We start from the raw sequence: 18040 nt of genomic DNA, 5'->3' as shown, positions 1-18040 counted from the left end.
AAATTACATCAAAAATCAGAGGTATAAGTGGTTAAGCAATTGCATAATTATTACACAAGTTACCTGTATCCTGGTATGTTTTGAGTTGCGGGTCCTGTACAGCTTCTTTGGCAAGGCACTAAAGCTCGAGCCTGGCAGTGTAGTTAAGAGTAGTGGAGCTAAATAATAACCCGTATGTCAGCACCCACAGGTTATTTCACCATTTATGGATATTTTGGATCCAGGCAGGTGCAGGCCTTTTTCTCCCAAGCATCCCCCCCCCCCCCCCCCCAAACTTTTCATATCTTATAGAAAGGTCCTCAAACTGCATGTATCACATTTTTTAATCCTCATGATAAAATTATGCTTAATGAAGTGAAAGGCAGACACCATAAAATAATCAAATGGTAGGTATAACTTTAGTTGCAATGAACAATTCTGAGTTCAAAAGTGTCAGAAAGCATTTGATGATTCAATCCATCTAAAAGTGAAATAATCAGCAAGAGGACATAGATGATCTTCATCAATTCATACTGTTGAGAACATCCTGAATAGAGTGATTTTAATGGCAACAAGCAAGGCTGAAACTAGGGCACATTCACTATTGGCTTCATTGTCTAGTGAGTCATTGACCTAGGCCAAGTTTGTCAGGGAAGACTACTTCAGTGTCCCCTTTAAATCGATGAAAGGAAAAAAAAAAAAAAATCACTGAAAGACATACAATATGTAAGCAGAAGGTTGTGAAAAGAAATTTTAATGATTTTCTTTCCAGAGGAACATAAATGGTATGCTGCAATGAAGTGACTACACTGAGAAACGCATTGCTGTAGTGTTATAAACAATGTCTTGTCTTTTTCAATGGCACTGAAACATTTCATACATTTAGCTAAATGTTAGGATTTTACAATGCTAAAACTTGGGATAAAAGCACAACTGATGTTTTACCAAAAATATCAACTTTGCTAATGTGGTATGAACCAGAGATAATATAAATGAAACTGTAAGTGTGCATTATTACTGTAAAAACATAGGTACATGAAAAGACATGACCTTTATATAAACTACCCAGCCTTAAGACGCAAACTAAAAAGATGGCATTTTCAAATTGGCTTTTAACTAGAATTTTTATTAAAAAAAATAAAAATGTCTGATACCTGCATTATAAAGATGTGTAAAACAGTGTTATTACACATACATGTATACACATATGTACATGTGTTATATACACATTTTTACAGTTGAGCATCTTGGGAGAAAATGTGGAACATTCAAACAAAAAGTAGCTTTGCCAAATAAAACAATGTAATAACTTCAATCCATAAAAATGGATTTTTAAAACAGCTTACCTGTAAAATCCTTTTCTTGGAGTACATCACGGGACACAGCACACCAGTAATGACTATCTGGGTTATAGGCCACCTTTAGGTGATTGGACACTGGCAACCAATAGTAAGAAGGTTCCTCCCATACGGGAAGTACCTGTTTTGTAGCAAGCAATGAAGATCCCAGAAAAGAGGGGAGGGACCTCTGTCCCGTGATGTACTCCAAGAAAAGGATTTTAAAGGTAAGCTAAGGTAAAAATCTATTTTTCTTTATCGTACATCATGGGACACAGAGTACCAGTAATGACTATCTGGGATGTCCTAAAGCAATGTACCCAAGGGGAGGGAACACAGTATTTCTAAGCCCAAAGGGCCCGTAGACTTATAAAGCTGCCTGCAATACGCTGTGGCCAAAGAGTCTCCTTTTGAGATCTAACATCCACCTGGTAAACATACGAACTGGAGACCAAGTGGCTGCTTTGCAAACCTGAGCCATAGACCCCTGTTGGCACACTGCCCATGATGCACTAACCCTGCGTTTTAACCCATACGCCTGGATAATAGCCTGGCGAATCCACCTAGAGATAGTTGAACTCTTAGCTGCCTGTCCTTTTTTAGGACCTTCTGGCAGGACAAAAAGGGAGTCAGTCTTCCGGAATAGAGTTGACATCCTTAAGTAAACTCTGATTGCCCTCACCACATCAAGCGAGTGAAGCGATCTTTCTTCCCCAGGCTTAGAATTTGGAAAAAAGGAAAGTAAAATGATATCTTGAATCAAATAAAAATTGGAAACCACTTTGGGCAAAAAATCTAGATGAGGGCGCATGACCACTTTGTCCTGATGTAGAATCAAATAAGGTTCCTTGCAAGAAAGGGTGGCCAATTCTGACACCCTTCTGGCCTTCTATCCAATTATCTAGTTAAATAGGATAAAAGGAATATGTCTAATAGGCTCCAAGAATTGACTCTGAAGGGTTGACAGCACCAAATTCAGGTCCCAGGGGCATAAGGGTGGTTTAACCAGCAGCCTCAGGTGCGTTACTTCCTTGACAAAGGTTCGCACCAGAGAATGGGATGCAATCAGTCTCTGGAAAAAAAAAAACCTTAAGGCCGAAATTTGTCCTTTAATTGTGCCTAAAACCAGTTTTAAGTCTACTCCTGCTCGAAGAAAAGCAAGGATCCTCCCAATCGTAAAATTACGAGGGTGCCTTCCCTTTCCCTCACACCAGGAAATGTAGGACCTCCAGAATCTATAGTAAATAGTTCTAGAAACTGGCAGGAAAAACCTGAGGTACTTCCCGTATGGGAGGGGTTATATGGGAGGAACCTTCTTACTATTGGTTGCCAGTGTCCAATCACCTAAAGGTAGCGTATAACACACATAGTCATCACTGGTGCTGTGTCCCGTGATGTATGATAAAGAAAAGGTATTTGCTACGGATAATTGCAATTAATCGCTTCCCACCCACTCAACGTCATATGACGTCGCAGACTTTGAGCGGTGATATCTGAATGCCACCTGCAGTTACAGGCATCATTCAGATATCTTTTACAGCCGGCGATTCCATTCACCATAAGATCATACATAGCATCCATTTAGTCACTTGATTGTTCTGGGGGAGAGGATGTTCCCCTCCTGCTGCTTCTCCCAGCTCGCCCCTGTGATCGGCGAAACAGAGAAGGAACGGACCAGCGCTCAGCCTCTGCATTTGAAAAAAATGCTGCCGCCTTGGCTGAGAAGCCAATATTGTTTTATTTTAGGTTTTCCAGCCTAGAGGTGAGATCTGGGGACTTATTGACCTCAGATCTCAATGTAAAGAGGACCTGTCACGCACTATTCCTATAGGGATGTATACATTCCTTGTAATAGGAATAAAAGTGATAAAAAAAAAAAAAAAAACGTAAAAAGAAAGCATCAAACTAGAAAAATAAAAGTAAAATTAACAATAAAATTTTTTTTTAAAAGAAAGCGCCCCGTCATATCGTGCAGAAGCGAACACATACGCAAGTCGTGCCCACATATGTAAACTGCATTCAAACCCCGTGAGGTATCGCCGCGAACGTTAGCGTCAGAGCAATAATTCTAGCCCAAGATCACCTCTGTAGATTGAAACATGTAACCTGCAAAAAAATTTAAAGCATTGCCTATGGAGATTTTTAAGTAGCAAATTTGGCGCCATTCCACGAGCGTGTGCAATTTGAAGCGTGACAGGTTTGGTATCTATTTACTCGGCATAACCTCATCTTCCTCATTAAAAAAAATGTAGCTAACTTTACTGCTTTTTTTTCTTCAAATGCATGGAATGCAAAAAAAAAAAGTTTGAAAATTGCTGCGCAAATACAGTGCTAGATAAAAAGTTGCATCGACTGCCATTTTATTCTCTATGATCTCTGCAAAAAAAAAAAAAACATGTTTTGGGGTTCTGTGTAATTTTCTAGCAAAAATATTAGGATTTTTACATGTAGGAGAGAAATGTCTTTATTGGCCTGGTAGGCAAGTGGTTAAAGTGATTTCAAAGTATTTTTCTCTAAAAAACAAACGTGGATTTGCACAGTGCAGCCCAGAGCCTCCTTTTCACTGCTCCTGGCCCCTCCCTCCTGTCGAGTGCCCACACAGCAAGCAGCTTGCCTATGGGGGCACCCGAGCAGTGCGACAGCTCCCTGTATGCAGACACTGAGCCCTGGTTTAGCCCCACCTCCTCTCTCTGATTGGCTGACTGACTGCAACGGGAGCCAATGGCGCTGCTGTGTCTCAGCCAATCAGGAGAGCCCCCGGATGGCTGAGGCACTCCTCGTGGACATTGCTGGAGAGAGATGGGGTTTAGGTAAGTTTTAGTGGGTGCTGCTGTACACAGGTGTTTTTATCTTAATGAAGTTTTTATCTTAATGCATAGAATGCATTAAGATAAAAAAAATCTGACATTACAACCCCTTTAATTGCCAACATACCCCCCAAAATGTTACGTTTCTTTTTAAATTCCATTCTTCCAACCTAAAATATCAAATATATAAATGTGCCTAGATTTCAATAAAAATCTAGGCTGCCCTTTTTTCTTATACATAAACAGTCAGGGTTCTCTAAACAGTGAAACCACTGCTGATTCTCAACAGAAGCAAGTAAATGCTTTAAAAATCCAACTTTATTATGGCAAATAAGATGACCCTTTAATTTTTAAGGCTGACTCCATCTAAAGCGGACTATTCAATTTTATTTGGAAGCCGATGTGTTCAAGGACCTTTTTATAACTCAGGGAGAAGGGAAATATCATTAAAAGTGTATCTCAAGCCCTGTAATGGCCATTGCCAGCTTACTTGCATTCTTGCTGGTGTCGGTAATAACATAAATAAGCAACATTGAACTGCACATGGTATAGTAAAGCAAGATAGCAATTAGTGGGATTGATTCATTGATTCATCATACAAACACTGTCCCCCTGACAACTATGGATAAATAGAAGACTGCCATGTTCTTACAAGCTTCCCTCCATAGTCCGCAGCATCTGCAAGTGTGATGAACACAACAGGAACTGTCCTAAAAAAATGTAAAAAAAGCTGATCTGCCACCCAGATTTCTGGAAATTGTGGAGAGAGTCTGCAAGAGGTGCTATGATGAACTTTCTTCAACTGCTGCGGAGCAGAATAATCAGGAGCAGATATCAATTTTTTGGAGGAATACATCCAACAAGAATTTGATAGAAATAACATGCTGTACTCAGGTCCTCAAGGAATGGGTTTGTATTTCCAAACAGTGACATTGGTATACATTATCTCACAAAAGTGCGTACAGCCCTCACATTTATGTAAATATTTTATTATATATTTTCATGTGAAAACACTGTATAAATTACACTTTGCTACAATGTAAATGAGTGTACAGCTTTAATAACAGTGTAAATTTGCTGTCCCCTCAAAATAACACAGACATTGATATCTAAACCACTGGCAACAAACGTGAGTACAACCCTAACTGAAAATGACCAAACTGGGCCCGAATGGTCAATATTTTGTGTGGCCACCTTTGTTTTCCAACACTGCCTTAACCCTTTTAGGCATGGAGTTAACCAGAACTTCACAGGCTGCCACTGGAGTCCTCTTCCACTCCTCCATGATGACATCACGGAGCTGGTGGATGTTAGAGACCTTGTGTTCCTCCACTTTTTGTTCAAGAATGCCCCACAGAAGCTCAATAGGGTTTAGGTCTTGAGACAAGCTTGGCCAGTCCATCACCTTTACCCTCAGCTTCTTTAGCAAGGCAGTGGTTGTCTTGGAGGTGTGTATGGGGTCGTTATATAGGAATACTGTCCAGAGGCCCAGTCTCCAAAAGGGAGGTGATAATGTTCTGCTTCAGTATGTCACAGTACATGTTGGCATTCATGGTTCCCTCAATGAACTGTAGCTCCCCAGTCCCAGCAGCACTCATGCAGCCCCAGACCATGACACTCCCACCATCATGATTTACTGTAGGCAAGACACTTGTCTTTGTACTCCTTGCCTGGTATGCCACGCTCAATTGACACCATCCGAACCAAAATGTTATCTTGGTCTCATCAGACCACAGGACATGGTTCCAGTAAGCCGTGTCCTTCATCTGCTTGTCTACAGCAAACTGTTTTCAGGCTTTCTTGTGCATCTTTAGAAGAGGCTTCCTTCTGGGACAATAGCCATGCAGACCAAATTTGATGCAGTGTATGGTCTGAGCACTGACAGGCTGACCCCCCACCTCATCAACCTCCTGCAGCAATGCTGGCAGCAATCATACATCCATTTCCCAAAGACAAGCTCTGGATACGATGCTTCGCATGTGCATTAAACTTCTTTGGTCGACCATGGGGAGGCCTGTTCTGAGTGGAACCTGTCCTGTTAAACCACTGTATGGTCTTAGCCATCATGCTGCAGCTCAGTTTACGCCTAGGCCATCGTTAAGTAGAGCAACAATTATTTTTTCTATCCTCAGAGAGAACTTTCCCATGAAGTGCCATGTTGAACTTCTAGCGACCAGCATGAGAAAGTGATAGCGAGAAACACGTAATTGAACACACCTGTTCCCCATTCACACCTGAGACCTTGTAACACTAACGAGTCACATGACACGGATAAGGGAAAATTGAGCCCAATTTGTACATTTTCACTTAGGGTGTACTCCCTTTTCTTGCCAGCGGTTTAGACATTAATGGCCAAGTGTTTAGTTATTTTGAGGGAACAGATTTACACCGTTATACAAGCTGTACACTCTCTACTTTACATTTTAGCAAAGTGTCATGTCTTCAGTGTTGTCACATGAAAAGATATAAAAATATTGACAAAAATGTGAGGTTGTGAGATACTGTATGTTAGCCCTTTGATGATTAAGATAATGCTGAGCAACTAAACCACCAAGTTGAAAACGTGGCAAAAACACTCAAAAATACCCAGGTTTAAAGAACATTTTGGCTTTATCAACAGCCAAGACACCAATCATAAAATTTGAACACAGAGAAAGCCATGTACCACATGCTGGCTCAGCACATCAAACTGTTGGCAACACATGCAGAATTTGATCCTATTGTAAAATATCTAGGATATGCCAAAGTTTTTTTTGCAAAGCAATGCGATATTGGGGGATGTATAGAGGGGCAGCCTCTCTTCCTATGCTTACATCTTGATGACCCTGTACTTTTTACAGCAGAGAAAGCTTCCCATCATACCGGTGCTACAAGAGATTTATGATGAGCATATTATTCCCAAGAGAATGGTTGGAACCCTTACTTTTATGATAATTGAGGAATTGAGAAGCCGGTTTCTATCCCGGTGAAAAAACTGACCGTGGGAGATCTCTGGATTGCGTTTTTAAACTTCTAAACAGAATTTGATTTTAAGAATTAATTTGCATTAGACAACACATTTAAAATAGTGGATATCTGAAAAAAATGTTTAATTTTATCATAAAGACATTCAATAAAGGAAGGAAGCCATTTTGGGACCACATTCACCACAGCTTGGGCATGAAATTTAACTTTTCTTCAATTTGAAAGTCCCAACAGCTGCAGAGCTGGTTTCGGACGAGAAGCTATCGAGGGTCTGGGAAGATTGGGCATTACATTATCCATATAGATCAAACCAACTTCATCCCACAAATAAAAAAAACCATGGCAATCAACCTCATCCACTCTGCAGTTGATTGCTGCTGCTGCCTTAATACATTTACTCATGTACACGGCACAGGCCTTTGGTAGAATGAACTGGAAATTTCTGCAATGCACCCTGGGCCATATAGGCCTGTTTCCCAAAGTGTTTTTCAGGACTGCTGCATGAGAGATAATGGACTCTAGCCTCTACAGGAACCACAACTCCAGAAACCGTTAAAAGACCCCCTCATCCTCTGTTATTGTGTTTGAGCCTCAAAGGGAACACATTGCTCCCGATTGTTTTTAGGTTATAGTAATTGTGGTTACCTGCTTTTCTCAGGGTTACTGACCTGCTTGTGGGTAAGGTTTCAGTGGCTCCCTTTCCTGAGTGTTTTTTTTTTCCCTTGATCTTACTCCCCCACGTCTGGTTTGACTCCGGAAGCCTCTTTAGGCTCCCCACTGGCTGTGTCTCCATGGCAGTATTGGGGAGTGTTGATACTGCAGGGGAAATTGGGTAGACAATGTGGGAGCGGTTGTTGTGTCACGGCTGCCACTCGGCTTTCTATTTGGTCCTTGGCGCTGTCTTGCATTCTCCTCTATGCTTGGGTGCACCAAACTGGTGACCAGTGTTTCACTTACGGCAGGCGGATGATGTAATTCCGATTCCAGCTTGACAAGGTTCCGCCTAATTTAATTTGAATGTTCAAAGATGGCGTTCACCGCTATTAGGCACCAGGGGATTCTGGTCACCATTGAGACACGTGGGGTTACCATTTTTGATGAGAGAAGCTGTGGGTCAGGGCACGTTGAATTTTGAGAACTAAGTTTATTGTTAACAGGACTCTGCACTAACCGGTGATCCATCTTGCCGTAGGAATAAAGCAGCACAGATGTTTGAAGCAGTACTCACCCAGCATGCAGGAGGGGGACATGAAGGACTCCCAAGATTGTATCAAAATCAGGCGCCTCTTCAGATGGGTCTAAACCCCCAGTGCCCCACAGGTAAGAAAGAGATAGTACCAAGTATAGGAAGAAAAACAGGATTCTATGCAAGGTGCTTATGAAAGTTATTTTTTTTCCTATATGTTTTGCTTTAAGTTACCACAGAGCAGCCTGGCAGGTCTAGGAGGATAAGTGGGAAATGACGCTTTAAGCCCTTGGATGCTTACACTACAAAATTGTTACAGGAGACCCGGCTTTGGGCTGAAGCAAATCTGGATTTACTGATAGCAAATCACCTCAGGAGCTCAAACTTTTAGCGGACTATATCAACCGGAATCCAATAAGGCAAAGAGTTGGAGCAAAATTAAGGAAGTCTTTGCATGGACAGATGAGGTACTCGGAAGATAAAGTGCATTCATAAAGTATTCAGATCCTTCACTTTTTTTCAACTTTGTAATGTTGGAGCCTATTACAGTTTAAAGGGTAAGTTCACATTTACAGAAAACATGTACTGGAACCCGCCCCCGCCCCCCGGTCCCACAGTACTGTATTCCCATGATCCTGCTATGTCTGAGATCGGAACGCCTCACCAGTCTGGGGATTTAAAGTCCACCTGGCTTTCTTTCCTTCGCAGTGCTGACAGGACAGGCTAGATGTATATTGATTGAATTCCATGAGACAGTGCTGATCAATTAGAATGTCTCTCGTTCGTACACACACAGGTATGGAAAGGCTATTAACCACTTCAGCTCTGGAAGATTTGGCTGCTTAATGACCTGATCATTTTTAGCGATACAGCACTGTGTATTTTAAATTACAATTTCATACCCTTTCGACACTGTACCCAAACAAAATTGACGTCCTTTTTATTCCCACAAATCGAGCTTTATTTTGGTGGTAATTGATCATCTCTGCAGTTTTTATTTTTTGCGCTATAAACAAAAAAGTGACAATTTAAAAAAAAAAAAAAAAAAAAAAAAAAAAAAAAATCGCAATAAGCGTATATCGATTGGTTTGCACAAAAGTTATAGCATCTACAAAACGGGATAGATTTTTGGCATTTTTATTATTTTTTTTTACTAGTAATGTCGATGTTTATCTGGACTGCGACATTATGGCAGACACATTTTTTCAGCTTGACAATTATACAGCGATCAGTGCTATAAAAATGCACTGATTACTGTGTAAATGTCACTGCCAGGGAAGGGGTTAACACTAGGGGGGTGATCAAGGACTTATGTTCCCTAGTGTGTATTCTGTGGGAGGGAGGGGACTGACTACAGGAGATGACAGATCGTGGTTCCTAGCCATTAGGAACTCATGATCTGCCTCTCCTCACAGAACAGGGATTTGTGTGTGTTTATACACACGTCCCTGTTCTGCCTCTCGTGCCCATGGACGCCAGCCACGAGCATCGGCACCCCCGCAGTGTAGCGGGCACGCGCACCTGCTATCCCGGAGCCGACGTACAGCTACGATGGCTCGCAGGATCGTGTCAAACTGCCGCATTATAATGATGGCGGCTGGTCAGCTAGTTAAGCTGCGTGGATTTTAAATCAACGGACTGGTGAAGTGGTGTTCCAGTCCCTGACAGAGTAGGATCGTGGGACTACAGCACAGCGGGACCAGAGGTTGTGGAGGCAGTCCAGTGTAAGGTCACCTTACAGATTTTCTGTAAAGGTGAATTTATACTTTAATTTTTTTTCTCAATTTACACTTGGTACCCCATAATGACAACATGAAAACAGAAATGTTTGCAAATGTATGAAAAAGGAAAAACTTATATATCACATTGACATAAGTATTGAGACCCTTTGCAACACTTGAAATTTAGCTCAATGGCCTAATTTCTCTTGATTGGTGCAGAGATGTTTCTACACCTTGACTGGAGTCCACCTGTGGTAAATTATGTAAATTGATTGGACACGATTAGGAAAGGCACACACACGTCTCTATAAATGGCATATTGTACCAGAGCAAAAGCTATGAGGTCACAGGAACTGCCTGCAGAGCTCAGAGATTGGATTATTGCAAGGCACAGATCTGGGAAAGGCTACAAAAAAAATCTGCTGCACTGAAGGTTCCCAAGAGCACAGTGGCCTCCATTAATCTTAATGGCAGAAGTTGGACACAACCAGGACTCTTCCAAGAGCTGGTCGCCCAGCCAAACTGAGCAATCAGGGGAGAAGGGTCTTAGTAAGAGAGGTGGCCAAGAACGCCATGGTCACTGCCTGAGCTCCTGTTAGGAGATGGGACAAAGTTACAGAAGGACAATCGCTGCAGGCCTCCACCAATCTGGGCTTTATGGCAGAGTGGCTAGACAACAGCCTCTCTTCGGTGCAACACACATTAAAGCCCGCTTGGAGTTTGCAAAAAAGCACCTGAAGGACTCAGACTGCGCAACAACTCTCTGGTCTGATGAAACCAAGATTGAACTGTTTGGCCTCAATTCTACACATTGTGTCTGGAGGAAACCAGACAGACATTGCTCATCACCTGCCCAATACCATTCCCAACAGTGAAGCATAGTGGTGGAAGCATCATGCTGGGCGGTATTTTTCAGCAGCGGGGACTGGAAGACTGGTCAAGGTTGAGGGAACGCTAAATGGAGCCAAGTACAGAGATCTCCTCAAAAACTTGCTCCACACACACGGCCCCTCAGAGGTTCACTTTTCAACATAGCAATGATCCTAAGCACATGGCCAAGACAACAAGAGAGTGGTTTAGGGACAACTCTGAATGTCCTACATTGGCCTAGCCAGAGCCCTGATTTGAACCCTACTGAACATCTCTGGAGAGACCTTACAATGGCTGTCAAGTGACGGTCCTCATCCAAACTGAGAGCTTGAGAGGATTTACAAAGAATGGCAGGAAATACCCCAATTCAGGTATACAAAGTTTGTCGTATCTTACCCAAAAAAAGACTTGAGCCTGGGTGTTTTAACAAAGTACTGAGTAAAGGGTCTGAATGTTAAATACATGTAATTTTAGTTTTTAAAAGATTCAGACATTTCTGTCAATGTTGTTTTTACTTTATCATTATGGGGTACAGAGTGTAGATTGGGGGGGGGGGGGAACTAATTTAATCAACTGTAGTATCAGACTGCAATATAACCTTGAAAAATTGAACGGGGTCTGAACACTTTAGGACTGCACTATAGGCCTGCTTGGCTTCGGCAAGAACAAGGTGGTTAGGAATTTTGTGTTGGAAAAGGAATCTAGTTCTGGAATTGGATCCACTGACTCTAGATTGGAATTCAAGCTGTTTTTTTTCTTCAATCCTTGTATAGCGTATAGATTCTTCAGAAAGATAATGTTGGAATCCTGCCAGGTCATTATCATAGCCCCATATTGGCTAAAGAGGAGCTGGTTTTCAGCTCTTAACGTTCCTGTTGACCTCCCCTTTGACACTTCCAGATCTGCTCTTCCAGGGTCCAGTTCTCCATCCCAATCCTTGGCTCTTCTATTGGGTGACATGAAAGCTGAGTGGAAAATCCTCAGGGACAAGAGGACACTTTGTTATGTAGTAAGAAGCACCAGGGAGATCTATTTCAAGGTGTGGAAGGCTTTATCCTCCTAGAGCGCAAGATTTGGAAGGTCGGACACACTTATACCTAAAGGTTTGGAATTTCTGCAGGCGGGGTGGATAAAGGGCTAGCAACTAGCAAGGTGCAGGTGGCTGCTTTGTCTGTTTTTCTAGATCTTATATTAGTGGAATATCCTCTAGTTAAGAGATTTATTTTGGCAAGGCAGAGGATGCACTCCCAAGGTTATTTAAGCGGTGGCTCCTTGAGATTTGTCACTGGTATTAAATGTCCTGATGAAGGACCTGATTAAGCCCTTATCCACTTGTTAACCAACATTTTCTAATGAGTAAATTACATTTTTGATAGCAATAAATTTGGCCAGGGGGTGGGAGACAGTCTTTCTTGTAAGGATCCTTTCTTAATGATTTAGGAAGATATAATCATCCTTAGGCCTGATCCAATGTACCTTCCTAAAGTATCTTCATATTTGCACTGTTCCTAGGTATAGTCTTTTGTAGTTCCCCCAGGAATGAGAAAAGGGGCAATTCAGTTTTTGGGACAGAAGGATAGGATATATTCTTCCAGTGATTTTAGGAGATTCAGTCCAGTCATGTCTAGATTCTTTTCAGTGGTCCAAACATTTTTTTTTCTGCTTCCAAGGAATCGATCACTAGATGGATACGTGAAACGATCTTATTTGTGTACAAGAGCTTGGACTAGGGGCCACCTTCCAGGGTGCGTGTGCATTTGACTAGAGCTTTGGCGGTTTCATGGGCAGAGAGCAGGTTCCTCATGGGAAGACATCAAGAACAACCATCTGGTCCACTAAACAAGCTTTTGTGAAACATGATTGTGTGGAACCTTTTCCAGCCAGGATCTGGCCTGTGGAAGAAAAGTTCAGCAAGCTGTGTTCTCTCACTGAGATAGAAGTATTACTTTTTTATCTCCTCATGTAGCAGTCCTAGAGGATGTTTTGGGAAAACAACGGTTAGACTTACCGGTAACAGTGTTTTCAGGAGTCTTCCAGGATAGTGCCTTTTTTTCCTCACCAAGTCTATGAGTGCCTGGCTATGATTATCGGTTTATTTTTGGATATCTAGTTTTTGCCCCTCCTGCACATTGGTGGCGGTTCTTTTTTGGCAAAGGATAACGAGTGGGTGGGAGGGGCCTTTTAATTGTTTCTGGAATTGTGTTTCCTGTAGAGGGCAGAACTGGTTACTTCCCATGTAGCTGTCCTGGAAGACTCCAGGAAATACTTATCAGTAAGTCCAACTGTGGTTTTCTGCAATACACCCTGGGTCATAGAGGCCTAGGAACCCACGTTATCCTGGATATCAACCCTTTACTCCACCCTTAAAGCAGCAGTAAAGGTTAAGGGAACCTAATCCGATTACTTCACTCTGTCCTATGACACCCCATACAGTTACCACTTGTTGCCCTTCATCCCTGTGCAGTTAGGGCCAACCAGAATATCAAAGGCCTGTCATTCCCGTATGCACAGCATACACAGATGTCTTATTCTTTACTTTGAACTTAGGATAACTCTGTCACACTTTATGACCCTCCCCAAACAATATGTGTTTAACTTTAACATGCCCTACAACAAATCAGAAGTCCTCAACATACCAAACCAGGTACAATAGGCATATCAAAGAGTGGTTTCTCATTTACCTGGACTCAAGATAGTTCCAAAATTTTGAAGACATTTTCCACTTCTGATCCTAGCAAACTATGTAAGATCTGAAAGGATATTTATTTATGATTGTGCACCCTGCATTGTTTTTACATGTTATGAAATTGGTAAGAATTCAGTTGTCTGTAACATTGTACAGAAAGGTGTCAAAAAATAAATAAAAAATAAAAATAAAAAATAAAAAACACGTGTGGGTTTAACCAATAACCCCAGCCCCCCACAAAAAAAAACAAAGATACACATGGGTCCTGTATCACACCAGAGGGAGTTCATGACAAACTAGATTTAGCCTTTATAAAGAAAAAGGAGTAACACAATAATGGCAATAACCAGTGCTTCTAAACCTCACATTTGCTGGAAAAAAATGAAAATAAAAATTGACAGATTCTCACCTAAATATTACGTTACATCTTTTTTTAAAACCGATTTTAAAACATCTTTTAAAACAACCCTGCCACAGCATTTTTTAATAAAAGTACCAAAATGGGATTAAGTGAGCACAGCTTACAATATTCTCAAAAGCAATATACAAGTTGTTTTGTATGTCTTATATACACAAAGATTGTGCGCTATTTTGACAGGCAGAAATCATAAGCTTTAACTGCATGGAGTCTCAGTCTTTGGCACACTAATCTGAATTATTGATTGGTACTAGAATTGAGGTCTGCAAAATTAGACATAAATGAAATATTTTCCAATGTGGATATATAAGTATATATAATTATATACCTGCTTACGTATATATATATAAGATATTTCACTGCCTATGTAAAAGATAATGTACAAAGTCTGGGATTAAAACTGGGTATTTTTCCCACCTGCAGAGGTTAACATTTGGTAGCATATTTGTCCTTGCTTATATTTCTCAGCTAGCTACCAATGTCAAGAAATGTTCCCAAACAGATGCCATTTTTGCATTTAGTATAATGTACCCACGTGCGTCAGATATTATTTTGTTAAAAGGCTTTTAGTCTGAGGACTACATATACTGAAATGCTTAAACCTAATCCATAGGCAATAAAGATCAAACACTTAAAACACCAACCCAATGAAAAATGTCTTTCCTTCCCCTGGAAGGGTTTTCAATTCTTTATAGCAGCACAAAAGTAGGAGTACTTAAGTAGAGCTGCCTTAGAGTACATTTTCACCAGCCTATTAAATTGGCTTTAGCTTTCTCTGTTAATTTCCGTACCCTTCCTCTGCTTGAGGTTCCGAATGTCAAAGAAGTGTCCTCAAACAGCAGCTGCCTTTGTTCCTCCTCAGAGTCATCTTCATTATAAAATGCAGTTCTCTTGCCCTGATTTCTAGTTCTCATTTGGGATTCAGAATGATTAAGGCCCTCAGTAGTCTCTCTGGATACATCCATAGGTTCCTCAACCTTTTTACATTTACTTCTTGTCTGTATTTTAACAAGTTCCTGTTCTGCATTTTCTGGCACTGTCTGTGTTGGTAATGACTGTGATAGTGGAGGTGGAGGAGAAGGAGGAGGAGGAGGAGGAGGAGAAGGAGGAGGAGGGGGAGGAGCAGTATTAATCTCTGTATGCTCAATTCTTATTTTTGGTTTTCTACCCCTCCGTTTTTTTGGTACCTCATTCTCATTCTTAACTTTCAGCTCTGCATGAGAATTACAGCTGGATGAAGTCGGCAGCTCCTTTTCCTTTTTAACTGGGGAAACAGGCCTGACTTGTTTGGTATGAGGTGTGACCTGGGGTACAATCTGTTGTTGATCATCATTCCTGGGATATTTTGGCTTCCTCCCCCTTTTCTTTGGAACCACTTGAACGCTATTATTTGGGTCACTGTTACTAGCGTTGTTGTTGAGAACAATCTTCGGTTTGCGGCCAGGGGGGCGACCTCTCACACCTGGCTTCTTGACCTGGCTGCTGTGCCCATTAACTTGAACACGTACTGGCAATGCACCTTCATTTCTTTCAGCTGCAACACAATGTAAAATAAAAAAATTAAAGGCTTCAATGTTTTGGAAAATCATCAATTAAATAAACCTGTCAGTAAAGGTAGCAGGCACAACTCGTTTCTTTTAAATCTGCCAAAGCCCTTTGGCTTCAAATATCAGAATTAGATATGCTAGTTATTATAGATAATTACCATATGCAATTGAAGTCTACAATCCTCAGTGATGAAGGGATTCAGGTTACATAGTTAGTTAGGTTGAATAAAGACCCCAGTCCATCCTGTGTGTGCGTGTGTGTACTATTTTCCATATCCTTGTACACTGCACTACAAAAACACACACAAAACTTTATTTTAAGGTTAAATAAAATAAAAAAGGTGTTGAGCTTGCCATTTAAAACAAATTGTGTATGTACATGCAAGAAGGCTGGCTGGAGGCTAGCCTGTATTTGTTGGAGGAGTCCGAGGGGTATATATCCCTCCTCCCCAGTCTGAGCCTGCTTCGGCTCATTTACAGAGTTACAGCTGACGGAATTTCTGGGCTTACGGGGCCTCCGCCTCACTTTTGTTTTTTTTGGGTTTGCAGATTGGCAGCAGGAGACTCGTAGCGGTCCCTGTGTTCACAGTTCCGGTTGGTGAAGGTGAGGACATCCCTCACCACCACAACCGTACTGGTAATTTCTCTGCTCTGGCTACCAATACTGCAGCAAAGCAATAATGCAATTTTTCTCCTTTATCATGCCGGCGGTGGTGGGGCGCGGGGGGAGGGGGATAGGCTGGTTGATGACTCTGCTCCATTTTCATGGTCATTCTTGCGACACAAAATGCGATTTGTCTCGGCAGGTATCGTCTCAGCAGATTTCTGTCATAGCATATCGGTGCCATGCAGTTTTGCATATTCACCAGTAGTCGTTTCATTTTGTTTGTTTTCCATGTCTCATTGTACTGTTCGTTCAGGTTTCTTTGTATACCTGGGCTTAGTTAGCTAGTGCTCACATCTCAGGATCTGTCAACGTCTACAGATTCATACAGGCTGAGGTTTCATTTTAAATGATTGCTGACCACAATCTTCTCGCCTGTATAACATACGTCATACCATGCACGTTGATTTCATTATACCTGTACGGCTACCCACCAGTGGGTACATTAGCTCTGAGTGTTCAGTTTTAAATTACCTGTCTTTGTGCTGCAGGTTACTCGAGCTCACTCACTACATACACTAAGGTGGAGGTTGTCATCAGGTTCACTCACACGTTGTGGTCTTGTCATTACTGATAAACTTCCTCATACTCGGATAGGCACAGAGGGGTGTTCTCATGTTTCGCTATGTTTGCGTTTCCTTAGGTTGGGCATGCCACACGTTTCAGGAGAGGATTATTTCACATTGATCCCTTCAACCCCACGTGGGAGTTCAGAGCATGGTAGCACCCTGTCATTAAGCAGTTGGTCCATACTTAAACCCATAGCGGAGCTTCGTCACAGGGTTTTTTTTCCGCTATCCCGGCCGGGAAAGTCGGGAAGGCGGAAAGCGTTGGATTGCTTCCAATTCTATCCCAGCTACTTCCTTCCACCAGCATGGAACATGTTCTGGGCACTATTCTTTAACTCAAATTCATGTTGGCTAAATGGGCTCTCCATGACCTGTTACGGTTGCAAGACAGGATATAGGTGATCGAAGCTTGCTTGGTTATGGTAATATTTCTTTGATAGGGACTTTCATGCGGGTTCCATCGGTGTCTTTCGTATGTAGTATATTGGCTTCAGCAAACAGTCATGCCATCATTGTCAATAAGTTACTGTAGGCAGTAATTTCCGAGTGGTGCTTAGTCCAGTTCTTTCACCGTCATTCTGAAGGTAGAGCGTCGGCACACCAGGCTTGTCTAGTGGCAAGGTTCCGATCTAGTTTTCCATTTTGACTGCCCTCTTTCATGTGGAAGCATTTTCATCGAAGTACTCGTCTGTGGATCTGGCATTTCAGCACTTTCTACAGTTGGGGGGGTATTGGCTATCCAGCTGATCTTACCTATGCTTTGAAACGACTTCTATCAGACCTGCCCAACTGCTACGGCATGGCATATGGCACAAACGTCATTTCACTACCAGGTTAACCTTTGGGTCAAAAGCAGTCCTTGCTTATTTGTCACCTTGGCCGACCACTCCATTCGATTTTGGGTTACTGCAAGGGGTTTATTAATTTAGTTGATTCCTACTGTGTGAAGATTCTGGTTACCCAGGACCAGGCAGCAGTTCCTCTCAGGGTGGGTGCTGAGCCAGACAAAGTGGTAGGTCGGGGCCAAAAATAGGATTTTTATAAGCGCTTTCCTGTAAAATCCTTTTCTTGAAGTACATCATGAGACACAGAACCTTAATATTTAATGGGTTATGGGCCACCTTCAGCTGTTGACACTGGTATACCCAATACAGGAAGTCGACTCCCCTATATAACCCCTCCTCATTCCAGGTGTACCTGTTTTTGTAGCCAAGCAATATACTTAAACCCCATAAAAAGAGGGATGGGACATCTTTGTCCCATGATGTACTCCAAGAAAAGGATTTTACAGG

At 41.8% G+C, this 18040-nt stretch overlaps 1 protein-coding gene across 2 annotated transcripts in view; it reads right to left on the bottom strand.

Annotated features, from left to right (window-relative positions):
• Positions 1-13608: 13608 nt before the first annotated feature.
• PHIP (PHIP subunit of CUL4-Ring ligase complex) overlaps positions 13609-18040 on the bottom strand; it is a 232351-nt gene continuing 227919 nt past the window's right edge. For both annotated transcript variants that reach the window (XM_077487347.1, XM_077487346.1), the window contains one exon: positions 13609-15502. In XM_077487347.1, coding sequence (XP_077343473.1) covers positions 14712-15502 — 791 coding nt within the window. In that variant the 3' untranslated portion in view covers positions 13609-14711. The remainder of the gene's footprint in view (positions 15503-18040) is intronic.

This window comes from Lithobates pipiens, unplaced genomic scaffold (assembly GCF_037356315.1).
Source record: "Lithobates pipiens isolate NorthernLeopardFrog02 unplaced genomic scaffold, aLitPip1_a1.2 Scaffold_18, whole genome shotgun sequence".
NCBI lineage: Eukaryota > Metazoa > Chordata > Amphibia > Anura > Ranidae > Lithobates > Lithobates pipiens.
Note: the sequence above shows the minus strand (reverse complement) of the source record. Positions and strands in the feature narration are given on the sequence as shown.